This window comes from Galeopterus variegatus, unplaced genomic scaffold, assembly GCF_000696425.1.
Source record: "Galeopterus variegatus unplaced genomic scaffold, G_variegatus-3.0.2 Scaffold1255, whole genome shotgun sequence".
Lineage (NCBI taxonomy): Eukaryota > Metazoa > Chordata > Mammalia > Dermoptera > Cynocephalidae > Galeopterus > Galeopterus variegatus.
Genome location: NW_007727366.1, coordinates 178,377 through 197,839, shown reverse-complemented (window position 1 = coordinate 197,839; position 19,463 = coordinate 178,377). Strand labels below are relative to the sequence as shown.

At 47.6% G+C, this 19,463-nt stretch overlaps 1 protein-coding gene and 1 pseudogene across 1 annotated transcript in view; one reads left to right on the top strand and one right to left on the bottom strand.

The window, feature by feature from the left end:
- The window catches only part of TRIM16 (tripartite motif containing 16), a 20,601-nt gene extending 13,907 nt beyond the window's left edge, over window positions 1–6,694 (bottom strand). The window contains exon 1 of the mRNA XM_008575910.1: window positions 6,169–6,694. Coding sequence (XP_008574132.1) covers window positions 6,169–6,669 — 501 coding nt within the window. The 5' untranslated portion in view covers window positions 6,670–6,694. The remainder of the gene's footprint in view (window positions 1–6,168) is intronic.
- Window positions 6,695–6,856: 162 nt separating this feature from the next.
- Window positions 6,857–9,117, top strand: LOC103593003 (annotated as a pseudogene).
- The last annotated feature ends 10,346 nt before the right edge of the window (window positions 9,118–19,463 follow it).

Sequence of the window (19,463 nt, the reverse complement as noted above, 5' to 3'; positions counted from 1 at the left end):
CCTTTCCCAGGGGGGGGGGGGGGGGGGGTAAACAGCTTTCACCTTTCACTATTTTTAATAGCTTCTGTCTGCATTTAAAGCTGTGAATCATTATGCCCTACTAGAACTGAGAGTGCATAAATTGTCTCTCCATTCTCCCATTGAGCTTGGGGAATTCCAGGCCGCACGCTGAGGGAAGCTGCTGCAGACAGGGGACTCACCTCACAAGGACACTGCAGAAGGACAGCATGCTCAAGCTCTAGGTCACTGAGGTGGAGCTGAGGGAGCCTCAGTGACCTTTCATCCCTGATACCTGAGACCTCAGGAACTGGGGGGGAGGGGAGGGGAGGGGTGTCTGGCCTATTTGGGGGTAATCCTGGAATCTTGATCTATTGCAAAGGCTTACACAGTGGCCCACTCCAGGGGAGAGGGGGAAACATGAATGCTTGTTTAAAGGTGATACAGAACACATCCTAGCAACAGGCTCCTGCAAGACAGCACCTAAACAGCAGGGACATAGATTGCTAAAACAATCGGCCCCAGCAAAGCCATAGAAAGACACCCAGAGAGTATTCAGTAAGGGGGTTTCTCTCTGCTGCTGTCTGCAGACTGCCATAAAAGGAGAAAATGACTCCTAAGTACTCTCTGAGTGAGTCACCCCAAAGGAAGGCATACCCAACTACCACAAGAGGTAGAGCCACTTCAGGAGATTTGTATCTCCGGTTATTCCTGTTCCTAGCAAATGACAGGAAGCCTCAGACTCAAGCCTCAGGGTTTCCCAAGATGTCAGCCATACGCACACCTCAGGCCAGGGTGGATCCTGCACAAAAGCAGGATAGTGGTGCCTATAAGCACAGTCAGCCCTGTATCAAAGGGCACAGAGGGTCCTGCCTACTTCAGCAAGGTAATGACAAATGGGCAAAAGGCACAATATTTGGGGTCCGAAGCCCTGCCACTTGCTGGCTATATGATCTTGGTCAAATCATGTAGTCTCTGCTCTGATACAAGGCCACATAAATATGTTAACAGAATTGTTTCCTCCTTCTGCCTACAGGGCAAAAATGGCACCCAGAGCTGCTGGCCAGGAGTCCAGTTACAGATGCCAATGGGAACCGAGGAAGCGGTGAGAAGAGAGAAGAAAATTCCAGATGGTGTCAGTTCCTTTGTATTTCCAACCCTTCTGGAGGGTTTGCCTGTGGTATCACTAGAGGTCCACCTGGACACTGACTCTGTACCTCAGTCAGCTGGACAGAACCTACTACACGCAGTCCAGTCAAATGAGACGCACACTTCCTGCTCTTTAAAAGCCTGGTAGGATATGTAACAAAAAAGGTTACATAATACTGACTCCAAGGCATTCCTCGGGATTTCTGAAAGATATTCCTTTCCCAAGTGGCCACATATCATCCACCCTTTGCTGCCAGCACATGGGCTATGAACAAAGCTGGTTAACTGCTCCCCAGACAAGCATGAATACTTCTGGCTCTCAGATACTTGGCTCTTGCTCTACTGTGTCCACAGTCAGCATCCAGTCCTGAACTTTCTGAGGCCAATGCTGAGACTGATGTAGTGGCCTTGCATGGGAGGTCTTCAAAGATCTATGACAAGGCCCAGCTCTGGTGTTCCCTCCTCCAAGAAACCTGTCTTGCTTTACTCCCAGGGATGGCTCCCTCCTTCGAAGGTGTGGTAGTTGCGTTGTGCCAGCCCTTGGGCGCATTTGGAGCCATGGTATGTTCCTCCACTTCCTGATCAGAATCCAAACTTCCAGAGGGTAGACAGCACCTCCTAGCCCTTTACCCATAGGAAGCACTCAATAATGTTTGATAAACTTGAAGAGCAGGACAGAAACATATGCACTTCATGGGTCAGAACAGTCAGGAAAGGCAGTCACAGAAGGAGTCCAAATTTTACAGCACACACACACACACACACACACACACACACACACACACACAATTTCATTCCCATGGTAGCAAGCCTGAGATTCAGAGAGGGTGAGAGGAGTTAGCAGGCGGCAGGCGAGACAAGCTGCTCTTAAGACCTCAGGGGTGCAGGACACTGGGCCAGGGCAAAGGAAAGTGCTGATGTCCTATTAGGAATAGCTGGGCTCAGCACCTCGAGGCCTGGCTGGGGACCCGGGGCATGGAGAAGGGGACCGGACCCCCCTCCCACAACCAGGCACACCATGCCAGCACCTCAGGGCCCACCTGGGGACCCGGGGCATGGATCCAAGAATTGGACACTCTCCACAACCAGGCACACTGCCAGCACCAAGGAGCATGCCAAAAACATCTCCTCCATGTGGGTGGCCCACCACAGCCACAATAACCACAGCTGCCACGAAGGTGGCTAGACACCACAACCACCACGTAGACGGTCCGCCAGCCACTGGAGTGCATTGACACAAGGAGAGTCACCAGCGAGATAAAGAAAGAAGAAGGATGTCTCTCTCCCCAGAGCCCATTTCATAGTGATGGAAGAGACATCTGCTCTATGATAATATTGGAGGACCTGATCACGCCTCTCAGCATTGGACAGATCATTTGGGTAGCAAATCAACAGAGTAACCCTTATTCTTTCAGAAGGAGAGAAGAAATCTAGGGTGATTAGAGGGGGGAGGAGAGAGGGAGGGTGGATGAGGAGGGATTGGACAAGAGGAATAAAGAATAATTATGATTTGTAACAATATATATCCTAGTAATATTGATTTGATCAACATATCTCAATGTTGAACCCCCAAAATATGTCTAATCAATTTTCATTCAATAAAAATTTTCTAAAAAAAGGAATAGCCAGGTTCTGGAAGCTCAGCAGAATCGAGCAAATAACCAAAGAACACCCACCTCTCAAAGGCCAGAGTCTTTGTCCACTGGCATAGCTAGAAACCATGGGAGCTTCAGAAAGGGCTCACTTGGTTAACTGAGAAATGTCACTCTGTGGACCTGAAGCAGGGTCCGGGCTGCTTTGTAATAGATCCGCGACATAACCAGCACCATCTTAGACAAGCCCAAGGACAAACTGACGCCGTCCACCTCCTCCCTTCCCCTCCCCCGTTCTCTCTTACAAGAAGCCTCATGGTGTCGGAGAAAATTAAACTTTCAGCGTCTCCGCATGCGCAGAACTCTCCATCCCCATGACCTAACTCAATCCCCATCCCGGAATGACGTCACCCAGCTCCTGGCCCCAACATACCCATATAAGCTCTACCACTCCCACACCTGGTGCTGTCCGCTTTCCAGGCAGCCCAAGGCTGTTCCCCACTCTGGTCGCAGCCTGGTAGATCCTTTTCCTTTAATAAAGCTTGAACGGTACCTGGCATCTGGGCTCACTTTCTCTCACTTTGTATCCTCATGGATGATCCTGCCTTTAGCGGTTTCCTGTATACAACATGCCTGCCTTAGTAATTAGCCCATAACATGCTCCAAAGTGACCTTCAGTGAGTGACTCCAGCAGGCTTGGGCTAGGTGAAGGGAACATTGGCTTTCTGGAGCCTTAGTTATGTCTGATAACACTTTCAGAATAATCCTGGTGGAGGTTACAGCCACATCAAGGTACTGTGCCTTCTGGATTGGTCTCTTGAGCTCCTTGCAAGAAATCTTTTGGTTCCTAAAATTTTGTGGGGCCACCTAGAGTGTGGCCATGCTTATGGAGAAAACTCGCTCTCTGAGCTGAAAACAAGGACACAGGAAGGAAGGACCAGATCTCTCTTCAACAGACCATGAAGCAGCAGGGTGTGGGGTATTGGCTGCAGCACTGTACCTACAGCCATGGTTGCTTTTTTTTTTTTTCCTTTTTGTCTTTTTTCGTGACCGGCAACGGATCGCAACCCTCAGTGTCGCGCCCATACCGGACCAGGACCGGCAACGGGATCGCAACCCTCGGTGTTGCACCCGCACCTCGCTCAGCCAGTGAGCGGCCGGTCTGTATGTGGGATCCGAACCCTCGGCGGGAGCGCCACCGCGCTCCCAAGCGGCGCACTATAGCAGTGCGCCACCGGGCCAGCCCCAGCCATGGTTGCTTTTTAGCAGACCATGAAGCAGCAGGGTGTGGGGTATTGGCTGCAGCACTGTACCTACAGCCATGGTTGCTTTTTTTTTTTTCCTTTTTGTCTTTTTTCGTGACCGGCAACGGATCGCAACCCTCAGTGTCGCGCCCATACCGGACCAGGACCGGCAACGGGATCGCAACCCTCGGTGTTGCACCCGCACCTCGCTCAGCCAGTGAGCGGCCGGTCTGTATGTGGGATCCGAACCCTCGGCGGGAGCGCCACCGCGCTCCCAAGCGGCGCACTATAGCAGTGCGCCACCGGGCCAGCCCCAGCCATGGTTGCTTTTTAGCACAAATGCTGCCCTAGAGCCCCTTACCCAATTGTCTTTATCTTACTCAGCTCTCTCCTAGGATGCCTGAATTTAAAGTTTTGCACATGCTCTACACAACTCCTCTGCTCAGAATTACAATGACCCTAAGTCTCTGTAATAAGGTAAGTGCCCCACATTTAAAAGTTATGTCATATCTGTGTTGGTACAGGTATAGAACATTTCTGCAAGGAAAGAAGAAAGTGTACAGAGTGTTAGCCTCCAAGGAGAGAGGGAAGGAGTGGGGATGTGGGGTGGGCTAGAGACCCTCTTTTCCTAGCAAAATCATTGCATCGTTTAGAGGAGATTGTTTTTTAACATCATCATGCATCACTTTTCCAGTTGAAAATAACAAAATTCAGATATTATACCCAAAGAGAAAAGCAGTCCACCTTGCCTTAATATCTCTGGTATGTGTGTGGCAGGTTTTTGGTACCAAAAAGAAAAAAAAAAAAGAGGTAAGGTTATAATGCTGTGATTTTGGAGTCCTTCCTTCATGTCCCTCCAGTAAGCTTCTGGCTTTCCAGAGGCTTCCACTCCTCACTCCGTGACTTCGTCAACTGCATGAGCTTGGACAAGTGTGGTGGAGTGAATGAACCCCCACCTCTTGGAGTTATTTGAGGATTGGAGCAGACCCACGAAAGGCAGTTAGCACACGGCAGTACTCAGTGAAGACGACTTTCCTCAATTACGTGGAGCTCTTTCCTTCTATCTACTTGTTCATCTACCTGTTCTCCCGACAGGACATTCCGACACTGGAAATGCTGGAAACAGTTGGCAAGTTTCCCAGGCCAGAAATGGTGACTCATTAGCATCTGTAATACAGAGCTTTCCAGAACAATTCCCATAGCACTGGACGGAATCTGTGTCTCAAAACAGGCATAGAGGACGGGCCCTGGCAAGTAAACCCCCTTTTCCAGAAACCTTTTTCCTTTGCTGCCCAGGAACATATACCAAGAGAGTGCTGTGGGCCTGCCGGCTGTGTGCCATGTGGATAGGGAACAGTCGTGAGAGCAAATGTAAGGAATGTGGGACGAAAGTCAGCTGCATTCCCTCCTGGAAAAACGAGCACTCGCCGAAAGTCAACACAGGAGAAACAAAGCACATAAAGGGGTTGAATCAGTTCCCAGGAACTCCTCCAGGCTCTAAGCTTAAGGGCAAAGAAAAGCTAGCTGTTCTAGAAACAGCTCCCTTATCTGATGGAAATTAAATTGCAGGCTATGAGCATGGTGTTTCTCAGTCGCTCCTGCTGTCTCTACCTGGTGAGGAACATTTATTTTCCCTAAGTTAAGCCTCCCTTGACATCATACCCAGACATAAGTTTCAAATTCCATGTTATCTTAGCACTTTTCAAGCTCTTGGATTTCACATCGGTTATCTCTAGAGGGGCACTTTCTACTGGTCTCTTGTTTGGGGTAAAGAGAAAAAGAGAAATTAGGGAAGAGGTTTATTCTTTCCTTTTGAGTTTCTGCCAAAGTTTGCACTCAGACCCAGCCAGAAACATCACTGCTCTAAGCTCCACCGCTTCTGCATCCCACACCCAAACACACATCACCAAAAGCTACATGAGAAATAGAGGAAACTAGCAAGCAGAGATAGTGCAGGGACAGTGGGACAGAGATGGGGACACAGTGACCTACTTCAAGCAGTTTCCAAAACCAAGCCCAACAGGTATTTATGCTGACCAAACAGCCAGGTACTAAGGCTAAGGTCCTTTTATTGTGCACGCAGAGCACAGAAATGACATGGGCACACCCCGGAGCTGTGGCATGGCTCTCCCTGGGCACGCCATCCTCTGCCACCCTCTCCCAGATGGCTATACCCCTGCACTCACCTCCTTGTCCCTGCGGGCTGCATCCAGAGAGACTGTGGTGTGACCCCTGTGCTCCTCCTGGCCACACTCCTGACAGATGCACTGCCGATCAGGGCAGCAGAAGGAGACCAGCGGGCTGTGGTGGGCAGGGCAGGTGCGCAGGTCACAGTCCTTCACCGGCTCGGTCAGCTGATGGCTGTGCAGTTTGCTATTCTCCTGGTGTGGCCGCAGGTGCTCCTCGCAGTAATTCACCATGCAGGTCAGACAAGACTTCACCGCCTTCACCCTGCTGGTCCCCAGGCAGAAGTCACACAGGATCTCCTTTTCCCCCTTGCTGTCAGGAGCTCCCTGCTCTGTGGAGCTGCTGCCCTGTCCATCTGTCTCCCCCCAGGGCCTTCCCAGGGAACTGACGTCCTCTTCTTCTGCCAGGCTGGCCGACCCAGAGTCTGGGCTGAGAGGGGCTAGAGGGTGAGTGGTGGCCCCGGGCAGTGGACCTGCAGCCATCAGATCCAACTCAGCCATCTGGGAGGCTCTGCTGCCTACGCTGTCCTTCCTCCCACACTTGGCCCAGGATCTGTGCAGCTCAAGTCAAAGGAGAGCCACGCCTAGATGACTGCAGCTGCCACCGGATTTTAACTGTTTCCTTCCTCCCAGAGGAAGCTCACTTACTCATTAGCCATGCTCCGAGATTGGATGACAGCCAGCTGCAATGACAACAAGGCAGCTGGATTACTCAGGCTCAGGACAGCCAGCTCAGGCCCCTCCTCAGGTCCAGCCCCGAAACTTCTATTCTGATGTGAATCTTTTGTATCCCATATGCTATGCTGAAGACTACATGTGTCTGTGGCTGCTGTGGAAAGGACTGGAGATTCCTGAGCTCTCTTTTAAGCCCACGTGTCTTTGTGTGGTCTGACAATCTAAATTTTGTTTTAAAAGGGATCCGAAATGGAAGGACTTCAGCAGGAGGGCAGACATTCACCACTTCTATTTCACAGACCTGGACATGAGCAGCTAGGAACAGGATGCCTATTTCAGACCTGGACCTTTCCATACCACCGTCTTGCACATTCCAGGAGACTGACTTCACATTGTGTTCAGTGGGGATCAGGAAGGTCAAGGAAGACCCTGTCTTCTTCCACAGAGAGCTCTGTTCAGATAGCCCTTCCAGGCTACACATGCTGCCCTGGGGTCCCCAGAGAGGGACATGTGTGAAGAAATAGGCCTTCTGCCCAACCTAACAAATGTTTCTAGACATGGTGTATTAGTTTGCTAGAGCTGCGATAACAGAGTACCACAGACAGGTTAGTTTCAACAACAGACATTTATTTCCTCATAGTTTGGGAGGCTAGAAACCCAAGGTCAAGGCGACAAAGGGTTGGTTTCTTCTAAGCCTTTCTCCTTGGCTTGTAGATGGTTCTCCTGCATGTTCACAGGAGCTTCCCTCTGTACATGTCTGTGTCCTAATCTTCTCTTCTTATAAGGACACCAGTGAGATTGGATTAGGGCCCACCATAGTGACCTCATTTAACCTTAATTAGCTGTTTAAAGGCCTATCTCAGCTGCCGCCAAGGTGCTCCATCCTTCCGAGAAAGCTGAGGCCACGCTGGGGTGAGGCCCTCACTTCACCCAGTGACTAGCACCGTACAAGGCAGCGCCAGCCTACACTCGCCCGCACCACGGCCTGCATCTCCGAGTTCACCTGCCTCTACTTAGCTCATTCTGCATGACGACGAGGTGACCGTCATGGAGCATAAGGTCAATGCCCTCATTAAAGCAGCTGGTGTAAGTGTGGAACTTTTTGGTCTGGCTTGTTTGCAAAGGCCCTGGCCAATGTCAACATCAGGAGCCTCATCTGCAACACAGGGGCTGGTGGACCTGCCCCAGCAGGAGGTCCTGCCCCCTCTACCGCCACGGCCCCAGCTGAGGGGTAGAAAGTAGGAGCAAAGAAAGAAGAATTGAGGAGGCTCATGATGACCTGGGCTTTGGTCTTTTTGATCAAATCTCTTTTGTAATGCATTGAATAAAAAGCTAAACTCTAAAAAAATGAAAATACATAAAAAAAATTTTTTTAAATTTAAAATGACCCTATCTCCAAATACAGTCACATTCTGAGGTACTGGGGGTTAGGACTTTGACAAACAAATTTGGGGGGGAGGGGACACAATTTGGCCCATAATACATGGCCTTTGGATGAGACGGGAAGCTTCCAGCACCTGAGAAGAAGGAGCTGTGACATGTGACTGCTAGATGGGGTACACAGTGGACTCCAGATTTGCTGGATGCACGGAGGAATCTAGGATTAGTCCACAATACCTGGACCTAGACTTCTGCATCCTGGAAAGGTTCCACAGCTTTCCCCAGGATTCATTCAGATATACCTGTGGACTTAAATGGATTTGGAAAGCTAAGGGGAAGGGAGAGAGATGGGTGGAGTGGAAGGGAACAGTCCAGCCAGCCTGGAGAGCAGGGTTAGGAGGGTCCCAAGACACTCCACTCCCTGTGGCTCTGCACCCCTGGGGTGAGTTCTGCAGGCTTTGGATTAAACTAGATGGACACAGGGTCATTGTCACCGACCATGACATTTCAGAAATCCAAGAAACCCAGAGGCTACTCTGAGTTGGAGGGCTGGAACACTTTAAAAATTCATCCCAGGGGCTGGCCCTGTGGCACACTGCTACAGTGCGCCGCTTGAGAGTGTGGTGGCGCTCCCGCCGAGGGTTCGGATCCCACATAAAGACCGGGTCCCGCTCACTGGCTGAGCGAGGTGCGGGAGCAGCACCGAGGGTTGCGATCCCGTTGCCGGTCCCAGTCTGGTACAGGCGCGACACTGAGGGTTGCGATCCGTTGCCGGACACGAAAAAAGTAAGTTTGCTTTCCCTTTAATTCCTTTTTCAGAATGATCTGGTTCTGGGAGCTGAACTGGTCCACCCACACGCCATAGAGCCTTTGACCTTTCTGGAAAAGAAGTAAGACAGTTCCCTGTCTGGACCACTCCACAGCCTCAAGGGTGGATTAGATGTCAATGCAGCCTCGGTTTCCAGGTGGCCTCTCGCATGTCCTTCATTCTTTACCTCGTTATCTCATTCCCACCTTTTTTCTTCTTTCAGGAATTGTTTTTGGGCCTGTCCCTTTTCTATGGCTGATCTTTAAGGGAAGCTCATGAGCAATGCTCAGACCTTCATCAGTGACCTGTTGGAGCCATGAGCTGGTATTAAAGAAAAGATTATTCAAAAATAGTTGTTAAAGCATGGTAAGGAAGACTTTATTCAGGACCACTGTGATAGGTGTAGGGACCACTGCAACAGGGTCTTGCAGTTGGGGAGAGAGATTGGGCTCAACTCTGAATACAGCATGGGCAAGTGGGAATTTATAGCCAAGGAGCAGGGTGGGGGTCAGGAAATGGAAAATTACTAAGAGGAAACATCAGGGGTAAAAGAGATTCTGGCTAAACTGACCTAACAGGATTCTTGCTGAAGACAGGCCAGGGTGATCAGACGTCACCTGGGGGATAGTGGAGACTGAGGAACCTGGTCAGATATCAAGGATGATCAGATATAGAGGATGGGGTGTTCTTGCTAAACTGACTTAGCAGGGTTCTTTGCTAAAATTGGATTTTATAAAGAAGTGCACAGATTGGCCTAGCGGACTATCAGACATTCCATGATGACGTGGAAATCAGAAAATTTGAATTTTGGTCCCAGCCTGGCCTGGGCAAATCATTTGTCCTCTCTTAACTTCAGTTTCCTTGTCCACAAAATGAATGTGTTGGCCTAAGTTAGGGCTGGCAAATAGATTTCTGGTTTGGCTCTCTGGGGAATTAGGTTGAGGAGGGGTTAAGTTAACGTCTGAGCTTATTGGGAAAATGTGCCATGCTCACACCATGATATCTGGCATGGGCATGGATGGAGAGTGGTGGTCCCACTGGAGGCTTGTCTCCAGCCCTCTGGGGCCACAGAATTCCCCACAACTTCTAAATCCCCTCTACTGCCGACCATCAAAGCAGAGCCTTCTGAAGGACACTGCCCTGCCCAAGCTCTGATCCCACCTCCAGGGACTGTAAGGCATCTCATCAAGCCTCAAATTCCCTTGCTCAACATCTCAGCACCAGAAAATTGAGGTTATAAAGTCACATATGACTAAATGTGAATTCACTATCAAACAAAATGCTCCCCAGCCAATATGCCCCTTTCCTCTCCCTGGGCCTGGGGCATCCTGGTTATTCTGTCTCTTCATGAACTTTGCTCTGCCTCCTTGCCTTAACTGAAACTTGGAATGTCCCCTAAAGGCCTTGTTTCTCCTGCTGTCCCTCAGCTGGTGCTATTCCTCCTGCATATCTCAGAGCCCTGGTGGGGTGGGAGCGTGTCCTCCTACACCCCCATCCAACATCCACACTTTCCTAAGCCAAACCTGCCATCAGGAACGTTAGGGCCAAAGTGTGATTTGGTATTCTTTTCCAGAATTCAGGGAGGTTTCCCTTGCCAGAATTTTGATGACTCAAACTATAACAAGACATGTGGTAAGTAATTGGTAGGTAGGCAGGTAGTTACAGTCTTCCCTCGGTATCCATGGGGAATTGGTTCCAGGACCTCCTCGGATGGACACTCAAGTCCATGATAAAAAATGGTGTGGTACCTGCATGTAACCTACGCATGTTCTCCCTATACTTTAAATTGTCTCTAGATTACTTAGAATACCTAATACGATGTAACTGCTATGTAAATAGTTGTTATACTGCATTGGTTAGGGAACAATGACAAGAAAATGTCTGTTAAAAAAAGTCCTAAAGACCCAACTTTAAAAAAAAATTTTTTTGATCCGCAGTTGGTTGAATCCCCAGATGCAGAATACATGGGTGCAGAGGGCCAGCTGTATTAACCTTTCACCCAGCTGAGTTTGTGACAAATAATCCCAACAACTAACAAACTCTCAAAGTGGCACATTGTCGGGCTCTTTTGCCTGCCCATAATCCTGACGACGGGGCCAGTTGTCAAGCTAGGGCTGGGTCTGGAGCTCACAGACCCCTCAAGCCTGTTGTCTAGACTAGGTCACAAACCCTTCACACATCAGGCTGGGTCCCCAGACCCCTCACATGCCAGGCTGGGTCACCAGACCCTTCACACGCAGGTCTATGAGCTAGGTAACCAGCAAACAGGTCCGTGGAAGTAGGTTGGAGAGCATGGCCACGCAGAGCAGACATCTGAGGCAGATGCCAGCCAAGCCGCACCACCACGTGTGCACACTAACTCCACCCACATACAACTTGCTTACGAAGAATGCGCCACACCACCCCCAATCTGACCTAAGGGGAGGGGGCCTGATTAAATTATTCTATTTTCCCAACACATATAAACAATGCACTCCAACTATAGTAGATTGAATTATGTTCCCCCAAAACTCAATGAAGCTTGAATTGTATCCCCCACGTTTTATGTATTAGAAACTTAGGCCCCACTGTGACTGTTAAGAGGGTGGGAAATCCTATTATCGTAATTGAAAAGTGGAGCCTTGAAGAGGTGATTGGATTTTAGGACCGTGTGGTAGTGAATGGAGTAAAAATGGTGGTCAGTGGCGTGGTTTTGAGGGCTGTAAAAGAAGGGGAGAGCCTGTCTTTCTCTGTCTGCTCATCTGTTCTCTCTTCTTCCACCATCTTGTAATGTGAGATCCCTGGGTCACTGTCACCACCACCAGATGTACTTTGGACTTCCCAGCCTCAGAAACTGTAAGCAATAAACTTCATTGCCTTTATAAACCACCCAGTTCCGTGTATTCTGTTATAAACAACAAAAATGGACTAATACACCAACAGAGCCCCTCCCGGGCTAGGAGCTTGAGGCCATCCCTGTGAGGAATCTAGAATAACGTAGAGATGCACCAAAAGTTCCTGGTTGAAGAAGCTCCCCAGGCTTGTCTCCCAAACAAACAACCTTCAGTTTGTCTCTTCAAAAGTCACACTGGATTTTTTCATTTGTGTCTCTGCTGAGTCATGCAGAGCTGTGATTCACAAGCATAGGGAAGATCTAGCCACCAGACTGCAGAAACAAAGACAAATCAGATCATCAGGCTGAGAAAAATAAAATTAATAAACTAGTCATAAACTGAATTTGACTGACTTAATGGATTGTACTTCATTGAGACTGCGCCCTTGCCCCTTTTCTGGAACTAAAAGTCTTTTATGGAATAATGATGATAGTAGGAGTAGTTTGTCTGGAAGATTTTCATCTAAGTCAGTCCTCCAAATTCACTTTTTAACTTTTTGGGTAAAATCCCAAAGTCTGAGCACCACTGAGCTGGAAACTGTATCACTCTTCTGAACACCAGCCCAGAATGTTCCTGGTTTGCCCTGGGGTGTGGGCCCAGTGGACTTTCTGCCCGGGGGTCACTATCAGCAGCCTGGTATGCAGCCCTGCTTTTTTCCTAAAATAAGAAGACAGCCTCTTGGATTGCTTTGGTGGTTAATTATTGCCAGTACAACAAGGGGAAAAAATGAAAGTGAGAATAGAGCATTACAGACTCAAAGGATCATAGCTCCTAGTCTCAGAACACGATTGTTGTATTACCCAAGCCTCCTACATCTCTTGATGGGGACAGTGGCTGACCTGCCATCCCAGGGCAGTGCATATGCCTTCCCTTCACAAGGACAGGAAGACACACATGTTGACACAGAAGATGAGACTGCTGGCTCCACAGCAGGAGGGGTAGGGTCTGTCTTGCTCAGCACCTAGCACAAAGCCTGAAGGACTACTGCTGTTGAATGACGGAAACTGGCTGAAATCAGCTTCACCTGTGCCCTTAGGTACGGACATCCGCCAGCTAAGGAAGTGCACTGGGGTCATTCCTCCCTAAGTCACAGAAGATTTAGTCGTGGTTTGTTCCCAGGCTCCCTTTGTCAATGAGGTATGACCATGGTACAAAGGCACAGCCCTGATCACCTTTTCCCAAACCACCCATGCTTACAGGGCCAGAATTAGCAGCTGGACCACCCAGAAACCTATTGGAGGGAGTCTGCAATGCCCTGCAACGGAGAGCTCGGTAACTTAACCACACTCTCCAATTATTCTTAATCAATTCCAGACACAAGGGCATAACATTTAATGTGGCGTTTAAACATTTGGATTGTACTTTATTGAATCTCCATATCGACTTCTGTAACACTCTAAGAACTACGGTATAATAAGCCCAGAACTGTACAAATTGAAGCCTAATTATCTTTATGGGTTATGCCTAAAATGTCAAAACAACCTACCGTCACAACAATCCGAGTAAATCTTTTAAAATACACAACAAATGTTCTCTCTTGCCCTGGGACAGAATATGTTGTGCAAGGCTGGCTCGCCCCTGAGGCCCTAAACTAACTATTGTTTTGACACTGCTGGTTTTCTGGAATGTGGGCAGCACACAGTCAAAATGGGCACCTTTAATCTTGCTATTTGCTGGGAAACCACACATTCCAGGAACCTACTCACCCTCACAAAGGTCAGAATTATCTCAGGACAGCCAGGGTGTGATCAGGCCAGCACAGTAAGGGAAGCACTCAGCAGCTCAGCAGGCAAACGGCCTGGGCGGGCCAGGCTTGCTGGGCAGGCAGACACACACATTCACAGAGCTGCAAGCCACAGGGTCAGGGTGAGGGACGTCTTGTTTCTGCTAGTGAGGTACAGACCTTCAAAGTTGGGAAGAACCTCAGAAAATCATTCCCTCCACCCTCCTTCCCAACATTTGTAAATAAGGAAGCTCAGACTTATCTTTTAACAATAAGTAAGGACTACTGACCCGGATCCCTGAAAAAACATTTTTCATTCTAGGGCCAAAAACATGCCCCTTCCTCCAGGGACTGTTGTGGCTGGGGTCAGAGACCAGTGGGTCATTTTCTCTATAAACAACATACCTCTGCCTCACCAAAGTCCCCCAGGAATGGCTTATGTCTCAAGGACCACTGAAGTTCAATTCTTAATCCCACCTCCCCTGGGACAACCATTTGCTCAAGTGTTTTGATTTCTTCAACATTGTTGAAAACCAGATGGTTAAAGAACACTCCATATTTCTGTACCCCTGATTGTCTGGGTGAAGGAAGATGATATTGTAGATGTGTTTCCCAGGATGAGGGGCAGCCCTCCACCAATGCACGGGGCATTGACTCAGGAAGTAAATGAAATGCTGAAAATGCTCAAAAGAAGATGTAGGACTACCGCATCCGTGAGAGTGAAATCATCTGTCTTGCAAAGAATACTTTAGTAGGAAGGAAGAAATTTATTATGTGGTGTATGTTTTGGGAGGAATCCAGATGTGGTCAGAAAGGAAACCCGGAGTTAGAAGCATCAAGGGGTCAGAGTCCTGATCCCAGCACCTACCAGCTGTGTGACCTTGGTAAGGAGCTTAACCTCTCTGAATCTCAGTTTCTTTCTCTTAAATGTGGATGTAGTATCTGCTCCAACTACCTTACAAGTGGTTTGTGAGAAAATGAAAGCGAAGACATCATACAAATGCAAGTGAATCTGTGTACTAATAATATTATGGTCACAAATACATCTGGGGGTGTTCTAGCTCTGCGAATGTGGCCCACACCACACGTGCATCCTGATACCCTCTTCTCAGTAAGGAGAATGGCTCTTTCTGCGGCTCTGGAATCAGACCCTCTGGGTTCAAACCTCCAGGGTTGACCTCAGACAAGCTCCTTAACTTCTCTGTATTTCCCCAAATGGAGATAACAATCATACTGATCTCACAGGGTAGCTGAGTATTAAATTCTATCATATATGTTCATGCATGGACTTTGTTTTCAATAGGCTAGCTGTTGTCATGAGTTACTATTACTTGAGGATTTAGCAGAATGCAAACAGTGGCTAAGAAGGTTGCCACTTGCGCTCAAGTGGCTTAGAGGCTGTCTCTTTCCTGCACATCTGGTTCTTCTGTCTCATTCCCAGCCCTTTCTTGTCCAGCTCGTTAAGCTAAGGAACCATTTCTGCCTCAGTTTCCCACTCTTTTCCCTCCAAACATTAACCCTCCATGTGCCACCTCAAATTCTGTTCCCCCTTCTTCCCCAATCCCTTCATAATTACTGATTTTCCCCTTTCCTCATTGCCCCCACAACTTCTCACCTATTCCAATAATATGATATTCGGGGCTCAGAAAACATTATCTCAAAGTGAAGGCCTCAGAGGCAGGATCAAAAGCAAAGTTTGTGTCTGACCCTCTCCTGCCTTCCTCACCCCTCACTCTCCCCAAGGCAAGCCATAGAAACTAGAACCCCTGTTCCCCAAGGTGGGCCACAAAAACCAGAATCCCCTTTTCCCAAAGCCAGCCATAAAACCTAAAAATATTACTCTAATTCCCCCCCCTCCCTGGTGTAACAGCTGGCCATAAAGAAATTAAGACCCTCATGGCAGGGGGTTGGGGTTTCTTTGAACTTCTAGTTCATATTCACCTCTATTATTTACATACATTCTATTTTGAATCCATGAGTTGACAGTTATCAAACTTCACCTTTCACATAGTTGCATCCTTGGAACACTTCAGCCCGACCTCCCAATAACAGAGCATTTTTGCCACAAAGCTGTGATTTTCTTTCATGTGTCTTCCAGAGCTTAGGAGCAGATCTGTTTTTGAAACATGCCACTGCTGTGCTGCTGCCACCACCTCCACCACCATCATCATCACAGCTAACTACTCATTCAGGGCACAGACTATGCTAAGCAGTGAATACAGGTTGTCTCTATGAGATAGGGTTTTACAGATGAGAAAGCAGTAGTTTAATGAGATTGGGTAACTGGCCCAAAGCCATACATTTAATATACAGTGGAATCAGAATCAGATTTTTTTCTTTTTTTTTTTAAAGATGACCGGTAAGGGGATCTTAACCCTTGACTTGGTGTTGTCAGCACCACGCTCTCCCAAGTGAGCTAACCGGCCATCCCTATATGGGATCCGAACTTGTGGCCTTGGTGTTGTCAGCACCACATTCTCCTGAGTGAGCCATGGGCCAGCCCCAGAATCAGAATTTAAATGCACACTTGTGACTCCAAAGCCAGAAAAGGTCCCAGGTAGACAGTGTGGGGACCTTTTCCTATCTCTGATCCTGGTATAAGACAGGGCTACTCCTAGGTATCTTTCAGTCTCTCAGTAGAGATTTGTGAGGTGGTCACTCACTGGCAGATGTGTGGACATTTCTTTTGAGTTGGCTGGTAGAAGAGAAGTGGGGCTGTCCATCCCTCAGTCTCTATCTGCCCTTCAGCTCCGTCTTCTCCAGAGCCTTCTCCTCAAGAAAGGAGGAAATGGGCACAGTACTCCCTAATGAACTCGCACTCCCCCTCTCTCCTGACACATCTTTCCTAATTTTAACTCTTTTTTAACCGCACAAGTGCCCTCTGCATTGTGCCCCACAGTCAGGTCTGGCCTGATGAATAACTTGGAAAATATTTCCATATGCCTATCTTCTCTCCACCCAGGATTGTTTCATTCATTCATTAAGTATTTATTCTGCATCCATTAGATGCTTAATGCTGTATAGTGTGGAGGTCACAAAATAGGTACTGGATATGACAGGGGCCCTGCCCACAAGAGGACAGTTGCTAGTCCTATATTTACAATATCTCTGGAATTCCACCCTCCTATCTTGGCTGATATCTCTGCTTTTCAAGCTGCAGCAGCAGTCTTTTTGCAGTCATGAGGATCAATGCAAGGACCACGTCAGTAAGCTGAGGAAAAGGGAACAGAAAAATGGAAAACAGGAAAATGTGGAGCTGTCAAAATAACTCAAAAACTGCTTGTTTTCAGGCTTCAAATCATGTAATCTGATAAATGTCTCATTGCTCCAGCTGGAAGCACTCTAAACAATACGTTTTCCCAGGTGCCAGGAAAAATGTCAAATAGCAGGTCCAAGACATATTTTTAAGGCTTGAGATTCCAAAATGGGAAAAAAATATTCTCCCTACCAGTCTCCATAAAATGAATGTCACGAAAGGACTCTAACTGATCCTGGTTACCTTGCTTGCCCACTTCTGGGTCAATCCCTATGTCTGGTCAAATGCAGGCCGGTGATCAGCCCAGGATGCAGTACTGGATTATGAGTCCCCCTGGTGGCCACAAAGGAGGGGCACCATGTTAGACTAAATCCTAGTGGGTGCCCCCATGGTGAATACAGACCAACCAAAGCAACACATCCACTAAAATGGGGTTTAAGAATGAAGCTGAACTCCTGGTTCTGAGCAGCTGTGATTTGGCGGGGAGGGGTACAGTAGATTTCATACATCGTTACTGAAAAAGCGGGAAAAATGGTGATATATCATTGGGAATTTAAAAAGGCAACACAGATGATGTCATCTTCTTTCCAGGCGGCAGAGCAGTCAGGACAGGTGAGGCTCCTGAAGGAGCATGTGCCCAGGGTTGGGTGCAGCCTTAGGGAACCTAGGCTTGGATTAAGCGTAAAATGTAGAATCAGCATCAGGTTTGGCCACAGCTGGTTAGAGAATCATAAGCACAGAAGATGGGAACAGTATATATGAGAGTTGGAGGAGAGCAAGAGTGATGAAGAACCTAAATAAATATAAAATGTGACAACGAAGGTGGGCAAAATACTGAAGCTATCCAGATAGAGATGTAGAGGATCTACTATGACCTTGGACCACACACTCCTACTGGTTTTGATTCCTTCTGTTCTGTTTAGACTCTCTTGCTGTCTCCCCAACATGACCATCAGTTCTAGCATCTCGAAGCTAGAGGACTAGCTCCTAAGGACAAGTGTATCAGGGGAGCTTCCTGAGTGAGGCAGGTTACTGTCACAGTATTGTGATAATGATATGCCTTACATCTGCTGCCCTGACCAAGAACCAGGAAACACTGCTTCCTTGGACAACTGGAGCATGTGTTCCTCCTCCCACTCTGGACTTGAGTATGTGGCTTCTGGATCTGTGTCATGTTTGAAGGATTGTCCTTCCTGGTACCTATCTTGACACCATCTTGACACCCATCTTGACCTATTGGTTTTGTTTCTTTCATTTGTAACTACATCTTTCAATATGGTGTGGCTTCGTCTTGGGAACTTGGTAAGAGTGTGTTCATTCAGTCTCTGTAGACTAGAAGCATATGTCTATGGACCCACGGGTCCAGGTCACATTGTGTCAGGCTGAGACACAAAACCCACACCCTCCAAGGTTATACCAGAGCAGAGGAGATTGCAAATCTGCATCCTGGTGATGTCAGTTACTGCATTGCTAACCATTCCAAAAGGTGAATGCATGTTTTGGCTTCAATAAAGAATATATTAAAAAGCATGGGCAGTTGGGTGCCATGGTACATCATCTATTCAACATGACTTGTTTGCTTCTGGCAAGTTGTTTTATTTGCTTTTCTAAACTTCTGTCATATAACTCATTCAAAACCAGTTTTTCATTATTTAATGGCATGAGGAAAGGATCACAATATATTAAGTATTAAAAAGCTCGTTATAAAATGGATTGCACATTATGAGTCCAACTATGTCAGAAAGAATAGCTTTATGTGTATGTGTGTATAAATGTATACAGCAGAAAGAGATAACAAAAATGGTAATGTTGGGTGTCTCTGCATGAATTGTTGCAGGTATTTACTTTTTTGTGCTTTCCAATATTTCCCAATTTTTAAAATAACAACTCACAATTTACATAATCAGAAAACATTAGCTTTTAAAAAACCTGTTTGTTGACACATGTCCTACGGTGATTGTCTTTATAGAACCCCAATTGTCTCACAGAAGGAACAGGATGCCAACCTGGCACACACGCCCCTACTGCACCCCAGGCCCAGGGCAGGACTGCAAAGCACTCTGTACTGCAACGTCCTCCCAGTGCTCCAGGCAGGAACTACCACTAAACAGTAAGCCCCTTCCCTTCTGCCCCTCATTCAGCCCACTAATTCCCTCCATTTAGAAACATCCTATGTCCGTTGCTCTCTATGTCCGTTTCTTTTTTGGAAAAAAGTCTGTGGAAGTTCAGCTCTGCTATTCACTACCCTCCCACACCCCTCCCCACCAAAATGGCCTTGGCGTATCATTTAACCTCTCCAGACCTCTCTCTCCTCATTTGTGAGATAAAAGGCCTGCACTCAATATATGAAGTCCCCTTCAGTTCTAAAATCTATGATCAGGGATGATTAGAAATGATCCACTATAGGCTTTCCATACCTATTGCAATAGAAATATTTTCTCCAGTAAGAATTATCCTGTATACATTTAGGTTTCTGTTACTAGAATCTTTTTCTTTATTTATTTTAATTCCTGGTTTTGGAGTCCTATAAAAACTGCAATGCTGAATAAGCAAAGAATTCTAAGCCACAACTTCACAATC